Source organism: Schistocerca piceifrons, chromosome 4 (genome assembly GCF_021461385.2).
Source record: "Schistocerca piceifrons isolate TAMUIC-IGC-003096 chromosome 4, iqSchPice1.1, whole genome shotgun sequence".
NCBI classification, from domain to species: Eukaryota; Metazoa; Arthropoda; class Insecta; order Orthoptera; family Acrididae; genus Schistocerca; species Schistocerca piceifrons.
The window spans coordinates 352,567,516-352,594,704 of record NC_060141.1 but is presented as its reverse complement, the minus strand read 5'-3'; the positions used below and the strand labels follow the sequence as shown (position 1 = coordinate 352,594,704).

Sequence of the window (27,189 nt, the reverse complement as noted above, 5' to 3'; positions counted from 1 at the left end):
TGGTGCTCATTTCACCGTTTCCAAGATATGAGGAAAAGGAGGAGTGTCACTGGAAAAATTGTACTGATGTTAACAAATCCTTGAAAAATCAAGCTGAGAGTTACACAAGCTCATCTGCCTGTTACCACAAAAATAATTTATAAAAATGAAACTTCAGCTTAACAACACACACACACAGTCATGAATGTGTAACTTTCGTGCATTTTTAACGTACTGAAAAACATGCTCATTAAATCACAAAATACACTGCATACAGACACCAGTACTATTAATTTGATCCACAACATCCCTCTGAAATTGGGATCATGAAAACTTCTAATGTGTTGGACGTCAAATGAATATTATTGCAACTAGTGTATTTTTCATTTATTTTGTAACATTCACAATTAAACTTTAATAAATCTGGTATAACTGTTGATTATGCTTGTTTACTGTACACTGAAATTTCTCAGTTGTCAGCTTTTTGTAAGCGAATCAGTAGTGGTAATTTCAGGTGCAATTGTTTTGTTGTTCACTAGCATGGGGCAAATTCACTGTCATTATGAATGTATTTTTTCATAATAAATTTTCATCTCTTATATAGGAAGCTGCAACATCAACACAGTCAGTCTCATCTGATGGCAGTTCATCAAATGATGAAAAGATGATGATCACTCTACAGACAGAAGCTGATCATTCTGATCTTGCAATTAATGAGGCTATGGACTCTTCGATGTCAAATTAAAATGGTTAACTCAAGAGCCTTTCAGGATTTTTATAAGTACATGAGACTTGAAGTGTAAATATGTATTTTATTTTGACTGTTAATGTGAACTGAGAGATTCCAGTGATTGTGCATATGTAAAGACAGAGCTTAATGATTAAATCACTGCCTTAGATTTATTGTGTAACCACTCGGTGGTGATACCAAGAAGTGCCTCAAAAATTGTATAATGTGTGTTTTTTTGTGTGTGTGTGTGTGTGTGTGTGTGTGTGTGTGTGTGTGTGTGTGTGTGTGTGTGTGTGTGTGCGTGTGCGTGTGCGTGTGCGTGTGCGTGTGTGCGTGCGTGCGTGCATTCTTGCCTGCGAGCAAGTATGTTAAGTTGGAGATTGTTTGTAAATAAATACTGAAAGTAATTTTACTTTCCTACATTGTATACATTGTTTTGAATAATATTGTTTTAAAATCAAAACTGAGTTTTGAAATTGTGTATGTGTTGCACAGTATAATTGTAAATCATAGTTAGGTAGATGAGGTATTGTCATAATATCTTTATATAAGTTGTGGCTGCTGTTTTAACTCTAGTTTCCAGAAAGAGAGAGAAATTTTCACAGTTATTTAGTTGTATAAAATTGTTTCAAAATGAAATTTTAAATATTTATGTGTGTGTATGAATGCGTGAAGACATTCACAAAACACTGTGAGTTACATGTGAGAGAGAATGGTTTTCCCCCTTATTGGGGCCAAGGAATGACAGTTCTCTAATAAAAGTAATTTCAGGGTATTTTTTTAATTGTGGGAATTGCCCAACATCTGCAACAGATATTATAAGTTATCCATTGCAAAGTTAGCAGACGTTTATAAGCATTAGACTCAAACTTTTTTTAATGAAAACAAAGTGTGAATATCTCATTGTAATGAATTAATTAATTATGAACCAACTTAATGACTGAAAATTTAACCCTTATTCAGCTGTAATTCACAGAGTTGAAACTAGGTTGAGGAATTATCACAAGGAAGGCTTAGTTGAGTAATTTGGTGAAGATAACTAAAAGAAACAGCAAAATTCCTTGTTTTTTATTTGCTTTATTTACTGCAGTTGAGATGCTAAGACAGGAGAGATCACTGACATTGCCATTCAGTACATCTTTATTGCATATAAAGTATGTAATGAGAGTCAGTGTAACAGATTGATATTATTCATTTAAGTGCTAATCCACTTCTTGATGATCTCAAGTGTACTCTTATTTTGGACATTTGTTAAGTCATATTCATTCAGCCAAAGACAGGAAGTAATACTGTTAAATGTGTGATGGAGCTTTTCGCAGAAATATGAACCTTGATGGAATTGTTTACTTGGAAACACGGTACATGATATTTGGGCTGGCATAGAAGGAGAAAAATTTGTTAATGCCTGCAACACTAATGTAACTAACTAATTTATTCTTTCTTATTCATATCATTAACTAATTGTATGTGACATTTTGATTTTTTCCCCAGTATTTATGTATGATCTCATTTCTGTCAGCAGTAGGTGGTATAACAGTAATATTTCAGGGTCTAAATGTTAGCTGCAAAAGTCAACCTTTTCTTTTTTAACAAAATTTGATATTTAAGACACAAATTTTACTAACAAAGCTAGCCATGTTCTGTTTTGTGAAGTACCACTATTAAGCAAATGACAGCACTTTGTATTCTTAAATATATCTCGAGCAATCAATTACTACAATTTTTCTTAGTTGGTAGTTACTCCATTAATTTATGTATCATTAACATCAACAACTTTCTGCACATCATGTTCTTTTAACTTTTTCTCACCTTTAAATACTTCTGAAGATTAAATTTACTCATCAAATGTATTGTGTAAAATGTTACACATAAAATTGGTTTTTCCTTCCAAACCTTTGTTTGCTATAGAGTAATTTGTGCAGCATGATTGTTTGACTTTCAGCTTTCATTATTCATATTACACAAGGTTTTACCTCATTCCAGATGTAGTAAACTGTCACAAAACTTGAATATACAGGAACAGAAAAATTCCCCCTCCCCTTTTTTTGTTTTTTTCTGTTGATATATAACAAGTGTAAATGTTTCTTATTGCTTGTGAAGTATTTGCAATGTAACTTTCATCTACTCAGGTTTGATTTAGGCCATCTGTGAACCACTTTGGCAGTTTTTGTATTAATCTTCATCACTCTTGTTTTTGTGTTGTGCCAGTGTTTATTTACCCTCTTTTCCTTTGCTTAAAGAAGCTGAAAATTCTTTTTGTCAGTCTGTTGTATCTGTTCATAGATGTGTACATAAAAATGTGGGAGGTAAGGTGATGTACCACATGATGCACCAGCAAATGTCATATGTCAGTCTGTCTGTAGAATGCACTTTATAACAGTCTTATCAGTGAGTTTTGTTACTTTTGCTATGATTTGGTGCTCTTCAGCTCTTGATTTTGCTGTTCCCAAGTCGCTGTCAATGACAGACATTAGGCCATGTATGTCAGACAGTCTATCCTAGACCATTTCTCCCTTCCAATCTGAATGCTTTCACAAGAGACTCCTTTTGGCACGACATATTACAGGACTCTGATGTCACTCCCGTGACTTTCGCCTGTTATTTGGTGTTGGTAAGTCTTCGCTTGAGATTTCTTGTTTTGCTATCCATTCCAAATGTTTTAAGACCCCAAACTATGTATTGAATCTGCAGGCTTTCTTTAAAGTTGATAAAAATTACAGTAAGCTTGCTTCTTCTAAGCATCTTCTACCTTTGAATTCTTTATGCTGAAGATCTATTCAGCACATGATCTAACTTTCAAAACCTTGCTAGGTATTTGCCCTAGTCCCTCTTCTATTCTGGTTTGAACCGCACTGGATATTATTTTATATGGGAGTGAATGGAATATTGTTCTTATTCCCCTTTTGTGCGGCAGATCACGAGCACTGTTAAGCAGTCTTCAGGGATTATTTTTATTTCCCACTTTACTGTGGAACTTTTCTGATTTTATGAAAGTTTCCTCTTTTCAAAATGCTTTGTGTTCTACGTAAGTATTTTATGTTTGAATTGTTGGGTAATTTGAGCTATTATACCAGTCAAGGCACACAAATTATATAAAATTTCATTTTATCTAGTTATTTTGTGGAGACTTTCATTGTTGTTCCCATAATAGACTTGAAATTGAGGACATAACTTTCTGAAAATTTGATTCTTTGTCAAACAATATCATTATACATCACTGAAAACCCACCAGAAAAACAGAATCTGAAGGTGCACAGTCCTACTTATGTTTCACAATGACTTAACATTGCATGTGATAAATTATTTTCTTCCCTATTAAGATCCTTCAGTTGGTGAACTTTTGCTTTTACTTATCTATGCTGTCTCTCCTGGTTTAAAGGCAATTCATACAATCTAAAGAATTTTAAAATGTTTTCTTAAGAATTTCTATTCTTGCCAAAGACTGCTATAGCTTATCCCAGAAATAATGTGGAAGTTTGGCTAATGGTTTGTCACCATGCATGGAATGCAGTGGATAGAAGGTAGTCAAATCTGTGCCACTAGGTTTGTCAATGTATTTGCACCAATTTATGATGCAATCTTCAGAATTTTTTTTTTTTAAATTGACATAATCCATCATTTAGTGTAATTTGAATTGCGAAAACATTGTGGCTCTTTAATGTTGTCCCTGTTACAAGCATCGTTAAAATTTGCCATTTTATATGCATTACACTTAATGTGCTGAATGTGCCCAGTAGATTTGTTACATGCAATGGCAAATTAGACTTATATTGTTCCTGAATAATTTTATAATGTTTATGCAATGATTGTTTCAGTGCACTTGTGTATTGTATGAATAGTTTAATACATGTGAGACTTTACCAAGCAGTCACAGTCAAAGAGACTGAGCAGTATCTTATTTTAATTGTGTTGTGTATTAGAAAGTACTTTACTGTATTTGTCAGTACAAAGAAAAATTACTTTATCTAAGTTGTGGAAAAGGCTTATGAGAAATTTAAAGTTTATCTGTCTTATGAGAATTTTATTGGTGTCTTTCTGTACTGAGATATATACTGTTCATAGTCTAATTGCTGAAATATTCTATAATTTCCAGATTATAGCAGTTCACAAAACTGTAGGTGTCAGGTTTTGTAAGTCATAAAAAATATATCTAAATACCTGTTAAATGATGAAAATAAATTATTTTTGTACTTAAATGTATTTATAAAATATTAACTCTTGAACATAGGCAGATAAAGCTTTTTGAACATAAATATATATATTTTTTATTTATTTTGCTCTACATATAAAAGAGGAATAACACTGGAACATTTTAACATGTTTGTCGTGGAATGATCAGTACATGATTGGACTGGAATTGTTTGTAGACAGAATGCCTTCTTGCTGCATCCAGAATGCCTTCTTGCTGCATCTCTCTCATTTTATGTGCTTCTTGTGTACTTTCCCCATATGTGCAGCATAAAAACGGAGGCAATGAATAGCAGTGACATGACGAGCACTGGGACAGGGCCCCTGCAATAAATTATTTGTAAATGAACAAATGTTAGGAAAAAAAGAGTCACAAGTTACTGGCAGTGGGACAATTCAGCTAAAGTCTATAGCCAAACCATAAATCCTTTCATACGAGGGTAAGTCAATATCTGCAATTTAGTTATACTTTTATTTTGGTAGTACTGTTGTTTTACGTTGATGACACATGCTTTGTTTATTTGTTGTTATATCTTTACAATTTTCAAGCAGCTAGGTTAGTTTCATTATTGCTGCCATGCTGTTAATCATGCCTGCTCTGCTATCTATTTGCACCAAAGAAGAACAACGTTTAGTGATCCGTTTTTTGTGGTCAGAAGGCATATCGGGCCAAAATTCATCAAAGACTTCCGGTACAGTACGGGATCAGTGTTACGAATGAAGGAGCTGGACGACTGTTTACTGCCAAAAATGAAGAAACCATTGAGCATTCACGTGAAATGATTCTCTTAGACAGATGATTAACTATTGATGAAGTGGCACATCATCTGCAAATCAGTCACAGTTCCGCCTACAAAATCCTCCACAACCGATTTTGCTTTCATAAAGTTTGCACGATGAGTCCCTAAACAACACACACAGTTGCAAAAACATTTGGATCGCTATTGTAACGAAGGGGACGACTTCTTAGAGTCTTAGACACTATCATTACTGGTGACGAAACATGGAGCCATCATTACGAGATGGACAATAAACGGCAGAGTATGGAATGGAAACATCAAAATTTGTCATGCAAGAAAAACTTCAAGACCCAACTGTCCGCAGGAAAACTGATGCTTACGGTTTTTTGGGACGCACAAGCTCCAGTTCTGGAACATTATGGGGAAAGGGGCACAACAATAAACAACATATGTTACAGTGAAATGCTTACTGCCAGGCTAAAGCCTGCAATTCTAAGCAAACACTGAAGATTGCTGTCAAAAGGTGTTGTACTGTTGCACGACAATGTCCGTCCGCATACTGCTGCCCCCATTGCTGAAATGCTCCAGAAACTCAAATTTGAAGTACTGAATCACCTTCATATAGTCCCAATCTTGACCCTTCTATCACTTGTTTGGTCCACTCAAAAGCATTAAGGGGCTGTTGATTTGCCTTGGACGAAGCAGTGCATTCCTGGCTTGCAGCTCAACTGAGAACTTTCTTTTATGAGGGCATCAGGAAGCTTCTACAACAATGGCCAAATTGCACTGAAATGCAAGGAGACTATGTCACAACATGATGTTCTTGTAATTTTCCTATTTAATTACAATAGCATTTTATAACTACTTTGCAGATAATAATTGACTTACCCTCGTATTTCCCATCAATAACAATGGCTTAAGAAAAATACGAAAGTTAAATTATTCAGAAATTCATGCATCAACTGAATACTAACATTACTGCCTCAGGTGGTAGTGCATGTTGTTATATAATCATCTACATCATTATACTATTTCATCACTGGCAGTAATGTTCTTAGTAGCAGGGCACAGAATAATTCATATCTCTCTCTATTCTTAGAGTAAATAAATAATTTTAAAAAAATTTTACAGTCATGAACACAGGTCATAAATCCCTCACTATCCACACATTACCATTTTCTATAACAGGATCAAAACAACAAAGTGATCGACATCTCTCTGTTTACAGTGCTGCTACCATAGGGGCAACCAATCAGAGAACACACAGGGTTGCACCTTAGTTCCGTTCACCACTTTCAGATCTCTTTGCTATGGTTACTACTCAGATGCATACGACTGTGGCCTGTAACTTAACAGTAGACTTTCTCTGGTGAGTTTCTTTTGTGCTACGGGATGTCTGAAGCTTGCAGCAGAAATGTGCAGAAAAGTGTGCTTGATAAAAGGAAAATTCAGTGATCTGCTTCACATTTTGCATGGTCATTCACCTGAGTTTGTGGGCTCAGTGTGGGAATGTTTTGAGGAGAGAGAGAGAGAGAGATGCAATTCCATTACCTCTAAGAAAGGTAGTCTAAAGAACAGCAGACAATTTGAAGATTCACAAAAACAATGTCATAAAAGTTTGTAAGGAAAAACGCTGTGAAGAACAGGAGTGGTCTGGTTCAACTAAGCTACAAACACCCAGTAAAAAGAGGAAGACAGAACAAGTAAAAAACTTGCACTCGTAACTACAGCTATTAGAGACCTCAACTTCAGGTACAAAATTTATGGATGCGAAATTACAATGGAGAGAGGTGATACCGCTGTGTGGCATACTTGATTTTTAAGAAATATTGTTAAAGTGCTGTTCGAAGACACTATGGAACTCAATGAAATGAAAATGTGACATATAGGAGTAATGCTGTTCCCATGAAGGAAGGAAACAAGAATTATAGTCTTGCATGCTTTTGTACTGAAGTGTCTCCTGGCTTACAACTAAGAAAAACAATTAACTACTATGAGCAGATGAATCATTATAGGCCTGAAATGGTTCATGGAGCAACTATTTTAGAACTTAAACAGGCTGTATGTCACGGTAATAGTTAATGTTGCATACCAATCTGTTCTTAAAGATAATGGCAATGGAAAAAGCAGACATGCTGAACAGATTAAAATGCGAATGTGTACTTTGAGGATGATTTTTATATGGAGGAGCTTATGGAACTAGTAAAACAACATAAGGCAACATTAAAAACAAGAAACACCATCATTATCTTCACTTTATAATGAAGAGAAACATCATTATCTTCACTTTATAATGAAGAGAAATGTCAATGATAAACTTTAATATATCACTACAGAACACCTGTCCTTGCTCTAGGCAACTGAATGAAATAAATGAACTGTTAGAAGCTTTGCAGTCCCTGCTAGATGACGCCACAACTAATACTGTTATGAACTTCTACTAGAAAGAATGTCACAGCAAAATGGATCAGTGAAGCCTTTTCTTTGGGTTGTGGAAATCACACAAAGATTGCCTGACCCCCCCCCCCCCCCAAAATAAATGATGTGTGTTGAAGTAACATATGGAAGGTGGCTGATAAAACAACCTACATAAAAATCCTGAGAGGACTGGCATGAAAAGAAAGCAGATAACGGCAAGAACAAAAATTTAAGGTGTTATTGCTTACACTTTTATTCCAGGAGAGTCATCTGTGTAGAACCTCCACATGCCTCCACTTCCTGGTCCTTGATTCCGGCTACGTCCTGATGATGCTGTGCTGGATGTGGTTTTACTAAAAATAATTATAATAATAAACATACATGAAAAACTGGTAGAAGAGCAAAACAAACATGAACTGTACATTATATGCTGTTTGCTGTTTACATTATACACTATTGTTAAATCATTGCATAAAAATGGAGATACTAGGTCTGATGCTAACAGTTACTGCCCAACCTCACTTCTGACAGCTTTATTCAAAAACTGGTGTTTATTTTATTGGATATGCAACAAAAAGGAGGAGAAAGAAAAATAGAAACAAAACAGAGTGCAAACTGATGGAAGGCGTGATATGGATGAGAAATACAACAGCTCAAATTCAAACATGATGTTAACTTGCAGCAATAAATTTACTATGCACTGATGAGAGTTAAGAACACCAATGTAAGTGGAATGTGCACTGAAACTGAGATAGCCTGTGATATTACTACTAGTAACTATACCAAAATACAATTCATACTGGAGCCCTCTGAAACAAGCAATGATGAAACTTGCCCGCAAAAGGCAAAGGTCCCGAGTTCGAGTCTCGGTCTGGGACACAGTTTTAATCTGCCAGGAAGTTTCATATCAGCGCACACTCCGCTGCAGAGTGTAAACATCATTCTGTTCTACAAGCACTGATATTGGAGAAACATCCCACCAGCGTCCTCCAAATGCAACTTAATTCACCAGAATAAGTGGCTGATTGCAATGCAGGGGCAGCTGTCAGGTTTAGAATGTCACACCAACATGCTCACAGTGGTGTTAAATTGCCCAACCCAATTACATTATTTGAATGATTTCTTGAAGCCTTCAGCTGCAATTTTCTTTATTTCCTGTATGATTGTACAATTTTGGCCTTCGGCCATTTTTAAGTATTTTATGGATGATTTTTTCGGTACCAGATTATGTCATATACATCATTTCTCCTATGACATCAAGTTATGCTCATAAATTAGTTTGAGATGTTCATGCTATTTCAGGAGCATGTTACTTTTGAGCTTTTGCAAAGCTCTGCAACAACTACTCGAAAGTAGTAGGTCACTGAAACGGCATTTTTCTGGGCAGACTGAAATATGCTATTGTTAAATCATTGCATAAAAATGGGGATAGTAGGACTGATGCTAACAGTTGCTACCCAACCTCACTTCTCACACCTTTATTCAAAATTCTTGAAAAATCTATGTATTCAAGAGTAGCATTGCATGTTAGTAAAAAATGAATTACTAAAAAAATGTCAATTTGGTTTTCAGAAAGGCTTTTCAACAGAAAATGCTATATATGCTTTCACTGATCAAATATTACAGCCTCTGAATATCTAAACATCACCCATTGGTAAGTATTTGTTTTCTCAACGGCTTTTGACCGTGTGAATCATGAAATTCTTCTAGATGAGGTTAAGTATTATGTTATGAGTGGGAGTGTGCACAAATGGTTTAATTCACATTTAGATAGAGAAATGCAGAAGGTTGAAATTAGCAGTACAGATAGTCTGCAAAAAATCAGCAGAGTCCTGTAACTGGGGAGGTATCAAGAATGGTGTCCCGTAAAGTTTAGCACGGCCGAGACCTGTTGGGAACAAGCTTTTAGGGCTCTGTTGGAAACACCATCAATTCCATGCGAGCTTTTACTTTTGAGTGAATTTATTATTTTCCTAATTTCAGTACAAGAGATGGGTTGAATTTCAGTTTTATTACATTGCATTGGTATTGCCTCTTCCATATACAGCCTTGCATTTTCTAATGAATAGCTGGATCCTATTTTCCCTACAACTTTTGTTAACAAACTTTTCATCGAGTCTGACAGAAACTTAGCCTTCCTGTGTTCTCAGCTGCCCTGTTTCTCTTTTAACAATATTCCAAATTGCTTAATTTTATTATCACAGGACTTAATCTCAGACAAAATACACATACACATACTTCAGGACTTTTTAATAACTTTTCTTAATACAGTGCAGTAGTTTTTATAATGTTTGACTGTTTCTGGGTCATTACTCCTTCCAGCTATAAGATACATTTCCCTTTTCTGTTTACAAGGAAATTTTAGCAAGCCATGCTTTTTATATGGTTTCTTACAAATATGTTTCACCGTTTTCTCTCACGAAAACTGTTTTCAAATATACTCACAAATGTATCATGAAATAGGATAAATTTTAAATTAGCATCAGGTTCCCCATACAACTCATCCCAGTGTAACTGTTGCTAGTTTTCCCTAAAATTTGCAGTTGTTAAATCTTTAATTGAATGCACTATTTTGGAGGATGGTTTTGCATTACTGTATGGTGCTATGTCATATATTGTAAATAGCTGTGCATCACGATCAGACAAACCACTCTTAACAGGAAAAGTTTTTATTTGATTAAGTTTATCTTGGTCTATAAAAATATCTCTCAGCATGCTACTTTCCTGTACAACCCAAGTAGGAAAATTAATAACTGATGTCAAACTGAAAGCTTATTATCAGACTTTCAGAAAATCTACAGTGAAATCCCCACAAACAATGACTAACTAGTTATTTATTCTGGTGTAACAATGCATTTGCACTGGGAATGTGTTCCGTAAAATGATCCTATCGTGACTGAGGTAACCTGAAAAGTTGCAACCAGGAATCAGCATTCCTGGAAATACATGCATTCAGTTCATCTGAAATTATTCTCTGACGTCTCCTATGTTGTGTTAGTGTTAGTGTTGTTTTTATGTTCAACTGGAAGTGTAGGTTGTGTTTACCTGTCAATCTGTAGTGTAGGCAGAATTCTACAGTAGGTTAGGCCAGTGAATATGAGAATGAAATCTTAGTTGCGGAGACATACTGAGTTGTTGTTCGGCCCAAGGTCTGTTTGCTTGAAAGATAACAATTTCAATATCAGATGATGAAGCCAACAAATACAATGTCACTAGAATGACTATAATTCTAATGTGTGTTTTATGCATATTAGATTTTTATAACTGGCTCATATCCACCATTTTGATGATGTCACAGCAGATGGGCAGTATCGACAGCTTCAATATTTCCATCCTGTCTGAAAGAAGGGCAACTCTGGTGCAGAGACTGCATGTCAATGCCCCCCTCCTCTTCCCCAAATTGTTACTATTTTAGGATCTTAATCTACATTGCTTGCTTACATACCAACTGGGCACTACTTGTTTGACTCCTGGCCAATGCAAATTTTTAAACCAAGGTACTTCTAACAGCTTTTTGTGAAGCATCAGATACATAAAGATGGAAACAAACAACATATCTGAAGTGCTTGAGACTGATAATCGCCAGTTCAAGCCTCATTTTGGTCATTATTGTTTCTTTTCCATTCAGTTCAATATATAGGTTGTTTACATATACAATCCATCAAATATATACAGATCATCACATACCTACTGGTAATTGTCTTTTTTTAAAAAAAAAAGAATGCACAGAATCTAAAAAATGCACAGAATCTCATTTCTGACAATACATCTCACACAAAAATTCTATTTTCATTGCAAATATAAATGTTTGATTAATGATCTTCTGGAAAATATTGTTAATACAAAATTGTTTAAATAGAAATACAACTTTCTTCTTTATATATTTGACACTTCATGAAAATGTTCATAGAAAATGCACCTTTGTTAAAAATTTTCATCACCCATGAATTGAATATGACCACACTGCATGAAAATTCTACCGCAGAGCCAAGGCCTATCAAAAATCTATCTTCATTTAGGAAATTAAAGCCGTTCAGAAAACTTCAAAGCTGATTTTCTCAAGAATTTTTTAGAATTGCATCAAACTGCTTTGGCAGATTGATATTTGAGTTCTGAACTTCACATAACATAAATATAGGGGAATACGAATGTCTGATTGCTGTGTGGTTTTCTTGTAAGTCAGTCTAGTGAACAATTCGAACCACTGTTATATTCTTTGGAGAATGGCATTGTATTTTACGAGGATCATACTGGTAGTTTTTGTTTGTGTGTTTCGCTTACTTAGATGTAAAAAGTTTCGTATAACATCCTTGTTAATGGTGGCTTAGACTGTCATGTTTCCTAAACTAATATAGCTCTTGCAGAGATTGGAATCGACTGAGGACAATTTACTTTGGGTTGTGTTATTTGCTAGACTTTTGTGTGTGACACTGCAGTGACCACCTGAACTATAGTGTAACCTGAGGTCTAGGTTAAGTTGGAGGGTGCTAGTTTGGCTGTGTGTCACGAAATTCTTTAATATTTAGCGCATTCCATGAATACATTTATGTCCTCAAGAGAACCCCAATTTTCTCCCTGTTGCACAATATTTATAAGAATTTAATATATTTGGAGGCATTAACAACAAAGAAAATTCCAGCCCAAATTCCCTTATTTCTGTGACAGTGTTGATTAGTCACATTTTATTTTGCTAATTTTCTCGTGTTGTTAGTTGCATTAACCACTGGTCATTTCTTCATTCATACCGTTATTGTGGTTTTCAGTCCAAAGACTGGTTTGATGCAGCTCTCCATGCTACTGTAACCCAAGCAAGCTACTGGATCTCCCAATAACTACTGCAACCTATCTCCTTTTGACTCTGCTTACTAAGTTCATTTCTTGTTCCCCACTACAATTTTTATCTCCTGCACTTCCCTCCAATACTAAACTGGTGAACCCCTGATGCTCAGAATGTGTCCTATCTACCATCCCTTTTTTTCAGTCGAGTATCTACTCTGTTCTTGTCTGAAATGTGTACTGTCTATGTCTCACTTCCATATAAGGCTATGCCCCAAACAAATACATTCATAAAAACTTCCTAACACTTAAACCTATATCTAATGTTACAAAATTTCTGTTCTTCAGAAATGCTTTTCTTGCCACTGCCTGTCTACATTTTATATCGTCTCTACTTTGACCATCATCAGTTATTTTACTGCCGAAGTAGCAAATCTCATCTACCAATTTTAGTCAAACAGTGGAAAATCCAAGAAGGAATGTAACAATATTTTATTATGGTATAATTTCATAATATTGCTACCACTTTTTGTGTTATTTCCAAATCTAATTCCCTAAGCACTGCCTGGTTTAATCAACTACATTCCATTACCCTTGATTTGCTTTTGTCAATATTTATCTTATATACTCCTTTCGAGGCAATGTCCATTCCATTCAACCGCTCTTCCAAGTCCTTTGGTGTCAGAGAATTACAATGTAATCGGCAAAACCTTTAAGTTTTTATTTCTTTCTCCTGAATTTTGATCCCCTGTCCAAATTTCTGCTTGCTTTCCTTCACAGCTTGCTCAGTGTAAAGATAAAATAACATCAGGGATAGGCTACAACCCTGCCTCACTCCCTCCTCGAGCCCTGCTTTCTTTACATGCCCTTCTACTCTTATAACTACCATCTGGTTTCTGTACATGTTGCAAATGGCCTTTCACTCCCAGTATTTTACCCCTGCTACCTTCAGAATTTCAAAGCATGTATTACAATCAACATTGTCAAATGCCTGCTGTTCCTTTAAAGAATCCAAGTTAGTATTTTGGAAGCATGACTTATTAAACTGATAGTTTGGTAATATTCAAATCTGTCAGCACCTGCTTTCTTTGAAACTGGAATTATTACATTCTTCTTAAAGTTGCAGGTATACATCTCATATCTTGCACACCAGGTGGAATAGTTTTGTTATGGCTGGCTCTCCCAAACATATCAGCAGCTCTAAAGGAATGTTGTCTGCTCCAAAGGGCTGTGTATTAACTTAGATCTTCCAGTGCTCTGTAACATTCTTCTTGTGGTATCATATCCCCCGTCTATAATATTGCTTTCAAGTACATTTCCCTTGTGTAGGCCATATATATATATTCCTTTCAGCTTTCCCTTCTTTGCTTAGTATTGGTTTTTCATCTGAGATCTTGATATTAATACAGCTGCTTTTCTTTTCTCCAGTCATTTTGCTTTATTCTTCTACCATTCTTCCTTCTATTCCTTTTTCTATCATCAAATTTCAGTCCCCCCATCACAATTAAATTTTCATCTCTCTTAACTATCTGAATAACTTCTTTTATCTCATCATTCATTTCTTCAAATTCTTCATCTGCAGAACTTACTGGCATATAGACTTAACAGTACTACTGTGGTGGCCGTTGGATTTGTGTATCTCGGCTATTATATTGCATTCGTTGTGCTGTTCATAGCAGTTTACCTGCTTCCCTATTTTCTTATTCCTTATTAGATCTACTCTTGCATTGCCCATATTTGGTTTTGTATTTACAGCCCTATACTCACTTCACCCCAAGTCCTGTTCCTCTTGCTACTGAACTTCACTAACATCCGCAACATCTAATTTTAACTTATCCATTTCCCTCTTTAAATTTTCTAACCTACCTCCCCTCAAGCGGACGTGGTACGTGCCTATGTTTAAAGTGCACTAATCACAAAAAAAACAGTGTTTTCTATCATTTTATTGTTCTTTTATAACTGTAAGCCAGTACCTGTTGCTTAATTACTGCTTCAGCTAACAGTGATAAGTTGTTTTGTCACACGCCTAAGTGAGCATCACCAGTAATATAAAATAAACAGCGAGCTAGGTGAGAAAACATTTGCAATCTGTGCAAGAAAATGATCAAGATTCCCAGCTAGCACCACAATCCCACACTGAGGCAGTTATTTATGAGATAGTTATTAATCAAATAAAGAGCTGGCATGGATTCAATACAACTGTGCTGTTTAATATTCAGGATAAGTCATTAGTGTGGGGGTAACACTTGTATGCAGCAACAGAATGACATAATGAAAGTTTATTTTATTATTGTTTAATTGAACAGTGGTTTAGCTCACATAACGTAAGTTTATTTTAGCACTTTTTAATTAAACTGTGATTTTGGTAACAAAAACGCAGCTATTCTTTACATGTGTACAAATTACGCCATGCACTTGTTTGTGTTATGAAAATGGTGTACCTGCTCGTGGGCTGAGGGATGTAATGGCTCTGACCCGTAGAATGTCAGTTTTGTTTCCCGCTCCTGAGTAGTGGCCACCTGGAGATCCGAATGGGGTTGGTTGGTTTATAAGAGGAGGAAAGGGACCAAACTATGTGGTCATCGGTCCCTTGTTCCTAATAAAACAATGCCACAGGTGTGAGAATAAAACAGATGAGACATATAACACAAAACAGAAAGAAAGGAAAGGCCACAAGAATGAAGGAAAGGCAACGAACACTAAAAGGAAAAAAAAGACACGAAAATGACAGAGAGATGCAAGAAACAGTTAGAAGAGAGAGAAACAAGGAAGCAGATTACAGTGGCTGGCCTACCATGAAAATAAAAAGGAAAAGCCAGCCACCCTGCAACACATTAAAACCTCCACCCTAAAAGCACTAGGGTGGAGGACACAGAGGGACAAAGGACATGTGTTAAAACTCAGAATGAATGACAAAACCCACCCTTACGGATGAAATGTAAAACCAAATCAGCTGATGAGGCGTTGTCTGCTAAAATCAATGATAACGAGTCTGGCAACCGAAGGTGAAGTGTCAGCACAGCCAAAGATGGACAGAGCAGAAGAATATGGGCCACTGTATGAATGCAGAGTCTTGCGGCGATAACATTGAATAAAATGTTCTCGGGTTTCGAACCGCGTCAATTGGTTAAAACTACACGAGCTTTCGGCCAAGCACTCCTTGGCCGAAAGCTCGTGTAGTTTTAACCAATTGACGCGGTTGGAACCCGAGAACATTTTATTCAATATGGGCCACTGTCAACCGAGCACTGCAACAACACTCAGGCAGGTCTTCACGGCTCAGGAGGTAGTCGTGGGTTGCCCAGGAATGGCCAATGCGAGCCAGCGGAGAACCATGGAGTACCTGTGAGAGGTCCTCATCAAGGACTTCCACACATTCGTGGTCTCCTAAATGTCTCTCAGTTTATTGTGTGTACTGAGATTTTGCAATTCCATCTCCCAAAGCTGAAAAACCTCGCTGCATAACAACAAATGCAGGTCAGTTGCGGGGATGCCCATCTCCAGAAGTGGTTTCCGTGTAGCCTGTTCGGTCAGCCTGCCATCAAGTTCATTTCCTGTGATTCCAACGTGATCAGGTGTCCAGACGAACACCACTGAATGAATGGACCGTTCCAGGGCATAGATGGACTCCAGGATGGACACTACCAAAGGATGATGATGGTAGCACTGGTCGATAGTTTTCAGGCTGCTCAAGGGGTCAGTACATAAAAGAAAAGACTTCCCAGGGCATGAACGGAGATACTGAAGTGCACAAGAAATGGCTACCAGCTCTGCAGTGAATACACTGCATCAATCAGGTAAGGAATGCTGTTCAATACGGCCACTGTAAACATAGGCAAAGCCAACACGACCATCAGCCGTCGAGCCATCATTGTAAACCAATTCAGAGCCCCAGAACACGTCAAGAATTGAGAGGAAGTCACAGCAGAGAGCCGCAGGGTTAACAAAGTCCTTAGGGCCATGTGAAAGGTCCAGACGAAGCTGTGGCCGAGGCTTATACCATAGAGGTGTATGTGAACGGACTCCAACCAGAGGTGAATGGAAGGACTCCAGTTCAGAGAGAAGGGACCGCATGCAGACCGCAATTGTTAGCCTCAACCTGGGCCGCCAATGCGGGAGATGGACTGCTGAGGGCCAGAAAAGGAGATGGTAATTTGGATGCTCAGGAGAACTACAAATGTGTGCTACGTAACTGGCGAGCAGTTGTACATGTCTCATTTGCAATGGAGGGATCCCAGCCTCCACCAGTACACTGGTGACCGGACTCGCCCTAAAAGCTCCCGTCGCTAGTCAAACCCCGCAGTGCACAGGGTCAAGTAAATGCAACGCTGAGGGCACTGCCGAACCATAAACCACACTCCCATAGTCAATTCGGGATTGGACAAGGGCTCTGTAGAGCCGCAGCGGCATAGAGCGATCTGCACCCCAATTTGTGTTGCTCAGGCAATGGAGGGTATTGAGGTGCTGCCAACACTTCTGCTTAAGCTGACGAAGATGAGGAAGCCAAGTCAATCGAGCGCCGAAAATCATCATCCGAATGGGACTATTTTATCTCCAGAATAATTTACCCAAGAACAGCATTTAACCATACAGAAGGGCAGCTATGGTTTCCTCTTGCTTTCAGCTGTTCGCATTATAGAATGGAGAAGCCATGTTGGCTGATGTTGTAAGGCTGGGTCAACCAATCACCCAGATTGTTGCCCCCTGCAACTACTCAAAATGCTGCTGTCCCTGTTCTAGAACCACACATTTGTCTGGCTGTTCAACAGATACCCCTCCACTATGGTTGCAGCTAGGGCACAGATATCTATTAACAGTAAGTTAATGTAGAATGTAGACATCACTGATTTATTGGTGCAGAACTGGATTGTTGACTAATCCAATTAAATGAAGGTCTACATTCTGCACTTTCAATGTTTAATACTTAATACAAGTGATCCTTTGTATGAACTACAAAGAAACAGTAGCAGGCAACAAATCAGGATGCAGTCCAATTTTGGGATCAACCGCAGATTGCAATACCACCTGTCTGCTTTGACAGGTGACATAATTGTGTTGTGTGGCATCATTGTGGCATGCAGTATTTAAAATGAACTGTGTTTGCAGTGGGCATGTTGGAGTATGCAGTGGCACTCTAATGTGACATGTTTGTTTCTAAATTGTTTTTGAGTGCTTTCATTAGTGTGGTGTATGTTTATGGTTGGAGATTTAATTTTATGTTTCGTTTTTTGTTAATTTTGGATATGACAAAGTTCATGAATATGCCGCAATGAGGGATGACATGCTGGCCACAGTTAAATTCCTACAGTTATTTGCTTGAACTGTCATGTATGATTTTTTTTTTTTTGTGGTTTTAGGGCATTCAACGGTCATTAGCGCCCAGACTACGTGAGGAATGCACCGCGAGTCACAAGTTTAAAACAGCAACGAAATGGAAAACACGATAAAAGACAGACTGACAGGCATAGTATTAAAAAAGGAAAAAAGCAGAATCAAATGTCCTTTGAGAGGGTTGTCAAATTGATAAAATGAAGAACGCGAGCAGCTGCTCGTGGGTCATCCGCTAAAATGGCTTCTACAGTACATGGCAGGCCAAGATCAAGACACAGGGTGTTAAAATCCGGACAGACCGTTAAAATATGGCTGACCGTCAGCAATTGCCCACAGGGGCAGAACGGCACCGACGCAGCCGTCAGCAGATGGCGATGGCTGAACCGGCAGTGGCCAATTCGTAACCGGGCCAAAACGACCTCCTCCCGCCGAGAAGGGCGTGAGGAGGACGTCCAAGCCACGGGAAGAGGTTTCAGGGCCCGAAGTTTGTTGTCTGTAAGTGCAGCCCAATCGGCATGCCACTGCGATAAAATGCGCCGACAAATTACCCTGCTACAATCTGACGAAGGGACACAACAAGATGCTGTCCGAGGCTGGAGGACCGCAGCCTTGGCCGCGGCATCTGCAGCTTCGGTCCCAGGGATACCGACATGGCCAGGAACCCACATAAAGCTAACCGGAGAACCGACGTCCACCAGCTGCTGAAGAGAGCGTTGCATCCGGTGCACGAAAGGGTGAACCGGGTACGGATCACTGAGGCTCTGGATAGCGCTCAGGGAATCGGAGCAGATGACATATGCAGAATGTCGGTGGCGGCAGATGTAAAGGACAGCCTGGTAGAGGGCAAAGAGCTCAGCTGTGAAGACCGAACAAAGGCCATGGAGCCGGTATTTGAAACTTTGTGCCCCGACAATAAAGGAACACCCAACCCCGTCATTGGTCCTAGAGCCATCTGTATAAATGAAGGTCATATTAATGAACTTCGAACGAAGTTCGATAAAACGGGAGTGGTAGGCTGAACCGGGGGTAACCTCCTTCGGGAGCGAGCAGAGGTCAAGGTGGACGCGAACCTGAGCCTGGAGCCAAGGTGGCGCGTGGCTCTCGCCCACTCGAAAGGTTGCAGGGAGTGAAAAATTAAGGTGTTGAAGGAGGCGACGAAAGCGAACTCCAGGGGGTAGCAGGGCAGAGACATACAACCCGTATTGACTGTCGAGAGAGTCATCAAAAAAGGAACGATAAGACGGGTGGTCGGGCATTGCCAGTAGCCGACAGGCATACCGACAAAGCAGTATATCGCGCCGGTAGGTGAGTGGCAACTCACCAGCGTCAGCATGAAGACTCTCGACGGGACTAGTATAAAACGCTCCGATCGCAAGTCGTAAACCCCGATGTTGTATGGAGTTGAGGCGGCGTAAGATGGATGGCCGTGCAGAGGAGTATACGAAGCTCCCATAATCCAGCTTGGAGCGGACGATCGACCGATATAGACGAAGCAAGACGGTTCGATCCGCTCCCCACGACATACCACTGAGAACACGGAGGACTTTTAGAGAACGGGTACAACGGGCAGCCAAATATGACACATGTGGAGACCAACTAAGTTTCCTGTCAAATGTAAGACCTAAAAATTTTGTTGTCTCCACGAATGGGAGAGCAACGGGACCGAGTCGTAAGGACGGTGGGAGAAACTCTTTGTAGCGCCAGAAGTTAATACAGACCGTCTTCTCGGCAGAAAAACGGAAGCCATTGGCGACACTCCAGGAGTAAAGACGGTCAAGAGAACGCTGAAGACAGCGCTCCAGGAAACACGTACGCTGCGCGCTGCAATAGATGGTAAAATCGTCTACGAAAAGGGAGCCTGATACATCAGCTGGGAGGCAATCCATTATTGGATTGATCACTATGGCGAAGAGAGCGACGCTCAAAACTGAGCCCTGTGGCACCCCATTCTCCTGGTGAAAGGTGTCTGACAGGACAGAACCCACACGTACCCTGAACTGTCGATCCATTAAAAAGGAACGAATAAAAAGAGGGAGGCGACCGCGAAGGCCCCATGTATGCATGGTGCGGAGAATGCCCGCCCTCCAACACGTGTCGTAAGCCTTCTCCAAATCAAAGAACACAGCTGCGGTCGGGCGCTTCCGCAAGAAGTTATTCATAATGAAGGTCGACAAGGTAACCAGATGGTCGACAGCAGAGCGGCGCCTACGAAATCCACATTGTACATTGGTAAGTAGGCGTCGAGACTCGAGCAGCCAAACCAATCGAGAGTTAACCATTCGCTCCATCACTTTACAGACACAGCTGGTAAGCGAGATGGGTCGATAACTGGAAGGCAAGTGCTTGTCCTTCCCCGGCTTAGGAATCGGGATAACAATAGACTCGCGCCAGCATGCGGGAACATGTCCCTCAATCCAGATGCGATTGTAAGTACAAAGAAGAAAACCTTTACCTGCAGGAGAAAGGTTCTTCAGCATCTGAATATGAATAGAATCAGGCCCTGGAGCGGAGGACCATGATCGGCCAAGTGCGTTTTCGAGTTCCCGCATGGTGAATGGGGCATTATAACTTTCACGATTCGAGGAGCGGAAGTTAGGTGGCCTAGCCTCCTCTGCCTGTTCGCGGGGGAGGAAGGCAGGGTGGTAATGAGTGGAGCTCGAAACCTCGGCGAAAAAGCGGCCGAAGGCATTCGAGACATCCTCAGGGGCCACAAGGACGTCATTCGCGACCGTCAAGCCAGAAACTGGTGAGTGGACCTTAGTGCCAGATAGCCGGCGCAGGCTACCCCAGACAACAGAAGAAGGAGTAAAACTGTTGAAGGTGCTTGTGAAAGCAGCCCAGCTGGCTTTCTTGCTTTCTGTAATAATACGACGACACTGAGCACGTAATCGTTTATAATTGATACAATTCGCCACTGTAGGGTGGCGTTGAAAGGTGCGTAAAGCACGTCGACGAGCACGTAAAGCATCTCTACATGCTGCAGTCCACCAGGGGACCGGTACGCGACGTGGAGAAGAAGTAGGGTGAGGGATGGAATATTCAGCAGCAGCGAGAATGACGTCCGTGAGGTGTGCGACCTGACGATCGCAGCTTGTGAAGGTTTTATCCTGAAAGGTCGCCCTGGAAGAGAAGAGCCCCCAGTCTGCCTTGGAGATGGTCCAACTAGAGGAGCACGGAGAGGGGGTATGCTGCAGGAGATGGATAACACACGGGAAGTGGTCGCTCGAATATGTATCAGAAAGTGCATACCACTCAAACCGGCGTGCAAGTTGGGGAGTACATATAGAGAGGTCTAAATGGGAATAGGTGTGAGATGTGTCCGAAAGAAAAGTAGGGGCGCCAGTATTGAGGCAGACAAGATTGAGCTGGTTGAAAAGGTCTGCTAACAGGGAGCCCCTCGGGCAGGATGCTGGAGAGCCCCAAAGGGGATGGTGGGCATTGAAGTCTCCAGTTAACAAAAATGGTGCAGGTAGCTGAGCAATAAGTTGCATCATGTCTGCCCTGGTAACGGCAGATGACGATGGAGTGTAAACGGTACAAATGGAAAATGTAAAAGTGGGGAGAGTAATGCGGATGGCTACTGCCTGCAGGCCGGTGTGCAACGTGATGGGATCGTAGTAAATATCATCCCGGACCAGCAACATAACCCCTCCATGGGCCGGGATACCTACCACAGGGGGTAGGTCAAAACGCACAGAGGTGTAGTGTGCCAAGGCAATTTGATCGCACGGGCGTAGCTTCGTTTCCTGGAGGGCTACGACGAGCGGACGGTGCAAGTGGAGCAGCAACTTCAAGTCCTCTCGGTTGGAGTGAATGCTGCGAATATTCCAGTGAATAAGTGCCATCGTAAGAAGAAAAGGAAGACGAAAGAAGGGGTCACCTCGAAGGCCGCTAAGGGCCTGGATTCGAGCGAGCACTGCCGCCGCTATCAGTAGGCGGACAGCCATCGTCCATGGGGTCTATAGGTTCATCGGCCATCTTGGGAAGATGGCCAGGAGGGGGAGCTTCCTCCGCCGGTGAACGGCCAGATGTTCGGCTACCAGCGGTGCGGCCAGGCGAAACGGATGACGGCCTGGGGCGGCAACCGCTGGGTGGCGCAGGAGAAGGAATGCGCTGTGGCGGAGAAGGAGAACTGTGCTTCCTATGAGCCTTCTTGGAAGGACGTTTGGTGGAAGTACCGGTCGAAGGCTGGGAGGTCGAGGTACGTAGGAAGTCTGCACGGGACGGTTCCTTCTCGAAGGCGCCCGTGCATCGGACTTCTGGGTCTTCGTCTTGACAGAAGCTGATGAAGGTGCTTGTGTCTGAGGGGTGACGGGAGGAAGAGGAGACGTTGACCGGGCGATCTCAGCACTGGCCGAACGGACGACCGTGGTGCTGAAGGTCAGATCGCATGTCTGGGTTGCCACCTCCCTGGTAGTCCGAGGAGAGGCGAGGACAGTACTGTATTTCCCCGCTGGGAGCAGCGTGGGCTTCCTACTAGCCAATAGCTTGCGAGCAGCCGAGGTGGACACTTTCTCTTTGACCCGAATTTCTTGGATGCAGCGTTCTTCCTTACAGACAGGACAGTCGCGGGAAGATGCGGCATGGTCACCCTGACAGTTCACACAACGCGGAGACGGAGGTGGACAGTCACCCTCATGGGCATCCCTGCCACAAGTGACACATTTAGCCGCATTGGAACAAGACTGTTGAGTGTGATTGAAACGCTGACACTGGTAGCAGCGCGTAGGTGTCGGGACATAGGGGCGAACAGAAATAACCTCGTAGCCCGCCTTGATGCGCGATGGCAGCTTAACACTATCGAAGGTCAAGAAAAGTGTCCGGGTCGGTACAAGGTCATTGTTGACCTTTTTCATGACCCTATGGACAGCCGTCACGCCCTGCTCAGCGAGGAATGATTGAATCTCCTCGTCAGTCAATCCGTCAAGGGAGCTAGTATAGACCACACCACGAGACGAATTCAAAGTTCGGTGAGCCTCCACCCGCACAGGGAACGTGTACAGGAGTGGGGCCCGAAGCAGTTTTTGTGCCTGAAAGGCGCTCTCAGTTTCTAGTAATAAGGTACCGTTATGCAACCTGGTACAAGATTTGACAGATCCGGCTATGGCATCTACACCCTTCTGGATAACGAAAGGGTTGACAGAGGAAAAATCCTTTCCGTCCTCAGATCGAGAAACGACGAGGAACTGTGGGGCAGGCGGTAGTACTTTTGTCACTGGTGGCTGGTCACGTTTCCGTTTTTGGGCAGAAGTCGAGACAGATGGAGTGAAATCCATTGCGGAGGAATCCCCCATGATTGCCAGCGTCTCCGATGGCGCGCTCCTTCCTTGTGGGGACCCTCTCAGAGGGCACTCCCGCCTTAGGTGAATGTTTACACCTCAGGTCACACCTCCCGAGAAAAAGACTGAGGGACCAATCGGCATGGTCAGAAGGTATCAGCTCAGGCAATCACCCCTCCCCGGGCCTGGCCTTTGCCAGGGGGTACGCGCGTGCCTTACATGTCTACCCAGGGCGGGGAATTACGCGTTACCCCGTCACCGGCTACGCATGCGAACGCGTGGGTCGGCCTTCAGGCACGCACAGGGAGGAAGGAAGAAGAGGAAAAAGAAGAGAGAGAGGGAGAGAGAGGACAGACTGTCTCAAACGCCGAGGCGGAGACCAGAGAAGGCAAGGAGAAGAAGGCAATGAGAAGAAGACAAGGGAAAGAGTAAGGAAGACAGTGAGGTGGAAAAGAGCAAAGAAAGGAACCAACCAAAGGAAGGAAGAAACGAGAAGTGAAAAAGCAAAATGACCGCAAATAGATGTCGTGGAACCGTCCGTCTCCGGACGCAGGCACTAACGACCCCCTTGAGGGGGTGGGACTCCTTTTAGTCGCCTCTTACGACAGGCAGGAATACCTCGGGCCTATTCTAATCCCCGGACCCGCAAGGGGGGTCATGTATGTGAAGTATTACATTTTTTGAGAAGGTACAAGATTGACCAATGCTGCTGCATATCAGACCAGGAACCAGTGTAAGTGACTTTGTTGATGGAACAGCAGTCTATTCAGAGGAGTTCCTGATTTGAGAAATCAAAGTTGGTCATTCGAGTGATAGTGTTGATAACATTATCTTTGTTATTGCTAGATTTGCGTGTTGGCTGACTTTCGCTGGTACATAAGTTTTTATGGTTTTATATCTTTTGTTGTTGTACGCATGGTATGTGTGTTGTATATGACTGTGCATTTCTTGTATAACGGAATTGACACATTTTTATCAACATTTGGGTAGATGTGTTAGTCACTGTTAATTATGTTGGATTGTGACTGGTAAGTATTGTGGAGTTTGTGTTAACTTCATTGGTGAGGTTACGTTAGTATTAGTTATAAGGGTGCATTTTGGTTAAGTTAAGTATTAGATACCGGATTTGTAGAAGTTGTATGTGGCATTGTGGATTTAGTGTGAGCAATATAGGTCAAGTTAAATTCCTAGTACTGGGTTTTGGAGCTATGCATGTGTTCATAAAACTTACAATAAAAGTATTTTTTTTTCAGTTTTTTTATTGTGGTTTTACTGAGTGTTGAGGATTTTGTTTGCTTGATTTTTGTGTTCATATTTGTTTTGATGTATATTTAGTTTGTCCCTGCCCAAAACCACCTAATTCCTGCAGCTGTCCCCTTAGTTTCTTGCTATTTTTCCAATTAAATAATTTGCATACTTTTTTTGTGATGCCATTGCCACGATATTGTATCAGCTTGATATAGGAGCATTTGCCATCTTGGCATCACCACATGTCAAAGCCAACAGGTGGTACTTCGATCTTTTGCTTTACCCAATTTTGAACACTTTTGGTATCAGGAGCCAATGAGAATTATTCTTGCTTTGAATAATGCTGAATGGCAATAACTACTCTTCCCTAGACTGCCACATAGCCATATTTTTGTGCCAGTACAATTTTGCTCACTTTTTTGTCCAGCAAGACCCTCAGCAAGAATCTGTAAAGCTACCAAACATAGTGACTGTAGTTTGTCCCCAACAGACTTGATGTCAGCAACCACAAAGTTAAATATTAGACAGTTTTCATGGAAAGGATGCATGCTGCAGTTTATTTATGTCTCCAGATATAACAATTTCTGGTGCGCTGCAGGTGTACCAATGGTTGCATTAAAATGTTACTGTGAAAAGAGAAAGAGGTGCAACCAAGTTGTATAAAAACACAGGTTTGTGATCAAATTAGAGGTTAAAACACACACACACACACACACACACACACACACACACACACACACACACGAGGGGGGGGGGAGTAAATCTTTAATAAAATTATTTCTACCACAACTAGAGAAATTGTTTGGATCTATGTATAATGAGTTAAAGGAACAGCATATATTCATCTCTTGATCATGCTACTATGAAAATCAAGGCTGAATTCTGAATATTTACCAGCGATATTTTGAGAAAGCATATTACAAACAAAGCTTAAACAATCTGTCATGGTATTGCGGACATGTTTCCAGGAATGGGAGGTGATTTACATTACTAAATAGATAAGTACCTGGTATATAGCACAAGATGGTGCTTTGACTAAAACGTATTAATGCATGATGGCAAGTGGCTGGACTGCATTTGTATTTGATTCAGGGAGCAGGAAGAAAACATGATGCAATGACAACTGACCTGTAGCAAAGCCGAGGCCGAGGTTAGGTTGGAATGTGGCAATCTGGTTGTGCTGGAATCTCTACACAGGAACATGGTGGATCATCGTGTTCACTTGATATAATTCATTCTGCAGTTACAAAGTGCAGCATGCAACAGAAGACATAGGTGCATCATAACTGCACTTCTGCCCTCTTCTCTATGCTTTGAAAGATTATTTCACAGAAATGTCATGAAAACCTTTAAGAGATTATAATAAACGCACCTACACTGATCCTTGACGAAATGCGTTTACAAAATCACAGTAACATTCGACCGTTGTCTTACGTTTACCATACATATTAATAAGAGTACCAGTAATGGTCCACGTGACAAAATTAGTACTTCTAGCTAATCCTGACATTGAAAAAGCAAGGAAAGCTCGTGAAGACTAACAGCTGTTTGTGCATTATGAAGCACTATACGTCTGTGGGAGGCACAATTTGGGGATCCAAATAGAAGAAAGTGTCCACTATAACCTTCAAATCTGTTCTTGACATAGCTGCAGGTCCTACTATTGGAACGAATGTTTTGTTGGTGTTTACTACTGAACAGCCTATAAGTTAGTCAAAATTTATTGTAGGTAAAATCTACCTTATTACGAGCTTTAATTTTTTTTTAATATTTAGAAGCGTCATTTAGTATTCATACCAACAGCAAACGGATTCTTCCGCATATTAGGTCTGCAACTTATATGTAAACATTCCGGAAATTGGATATATTTGTTTCCATTAATTTGCTGCCATAAATACATTAACGTACCGTTGCCTTACTGTCCCTCCGCTTCCTGCTCTGGGGGCAACAGCTTTTGTTGGTGATCTACTTCCAGCTCCAACAGATGTAGAACTCGGTGCTGCTGGCTTTAAATAAATATAAACGATACATTAAGACAGCCATCTCTCAGTGGAATTATCTTACACATTAAGAAATGCTTGTACAAAAACACACCATTGCGCCTTTTCTCTAAGAATTCTAAAAAGTTCAGATTCCACGTCCCCACGAAACACCCAATCAGTCCGCACACCACTTTTCTACCTCTTGGCGTGGAGTCGTGGACACGTCAAAGACTACACCGCTTTCACGTCGCCCAACTTCCTCCAAATCGGTGAGGATATGACGTCGCCCTTCGTGAAAACATTAACGAAACGGTGGAGAGTGCGCAATCTGCAGTGGAGTTTAAGAAGTAAGGTTGACATTACGAGTTTTGAGTAGTAGTATGAATTTGTTGTGATTGTTAAGAAGACTGATACCGGTGAAATATTTCGAAATGGAGGCTGTGCCACGCCTGCCGATGATGAGTTTTGACCTAAAATCAAGCCCAGAACCTACGTCATTTGGTCCTAAACTGAAACAG

General features: G+C 40.8%; 3 protein-coding genes and 1 non-coding gene across 6 annotated transcripts in view; 2 read left to right on the top strand and 2 right to left on the bottom strand.

The window, feature by feature from the left end:
* Nucleotides 1–4,964, top strand: part of LOC124794728 (transcription factor Sp4-like) — an 86,115-nt gene extending 81,151 nt beyond the window's left edge. Inside the window, exon 12 of the mRNA XM_047258322.1 lies at nucleotides 584–4,964. Coding sequence (XP_047114278.1) covers nucleotides 584–724 — 141 coding nt within the window. The 3' untranslated portion in view covers nucleotides 725–4,964. The remainder of the gene's footprint in view (nucleotides 1–583) is intronic.
* LOC124794729 (protein transport protein Sec61 subunit beta) lies at nucleotides 4,949–26,944 on the bottom strand. Its single transcript, XM_047258323.1, has 4 exons — nucleotides 26,784–26,944; nucleotides 26,598–26,695; nucleotides 8,304–8,408; nucleotides 4,949–5,221 (listed from the first exon to the last, which is right to left on the bottom strand). Exons 1-4 carry the CDS (start codon nucleotides 26,784–26,786, stop codon nucleotides 5,131–5,133), a joined length of 297 nt encoding a protein of 98 aa, XP_047114279.1. The 5' UTR covers nucleotides 26,787–26,944; the 3' UTR covers nucleotides 4,949–5,130.
* LOC124796980 lies at nucleotides 6,615–6,684 on the bottom strand. Its single transcript, XR_007016866.1, has one exon. It is a non-coding gene; the product is annotated as a small nucleolar RNA Z195/SNORD33/SNORD32 family (small nucleolar RNA).
* LOC124794725 (tyrosine-protein phosphatase non-receptor type 23) overlaps nucleotides 26,930–27,189 on the top strand; it is a 162,754-nt gene continuing 162,494 nt past the window's right edge. For 2 of the 3 annotated variants that reach the window (XM_047258320.1, XM_047258319.1), the window contains exon 1: nucleotides 26,932–27,189. In XM_047258320.1, the coding sequence (XP_047114276.1) occupies nucleotides 27,103–27,189 (87 nt within the window). In that variant the 5' untranslated portion in view covers nucleotides 26,932–27,102. The other variant, XM_047258321.1, reaches the window with a different exon arrangement.

Bases quoted from the DNA above. Each gene is read 5' to 3' on its own strand.
- LOC124794729 (XM_047258323.1), bottom strand. The intron at 8,409-26,597 runs GTACGTTAATGT...AATTATTTTTAG, and splicing joins GGAGGGACAGTAAGGCAACG to TAAAACCACATCCAGCACAG. The intron at 5,222-8,303 runs GTAAGCAATAAC...AATTTATTGCAG, and splicing joins GACTCTCCTGGAATAAAAGT to GGGCCCTGTCCCAGTGCTCG.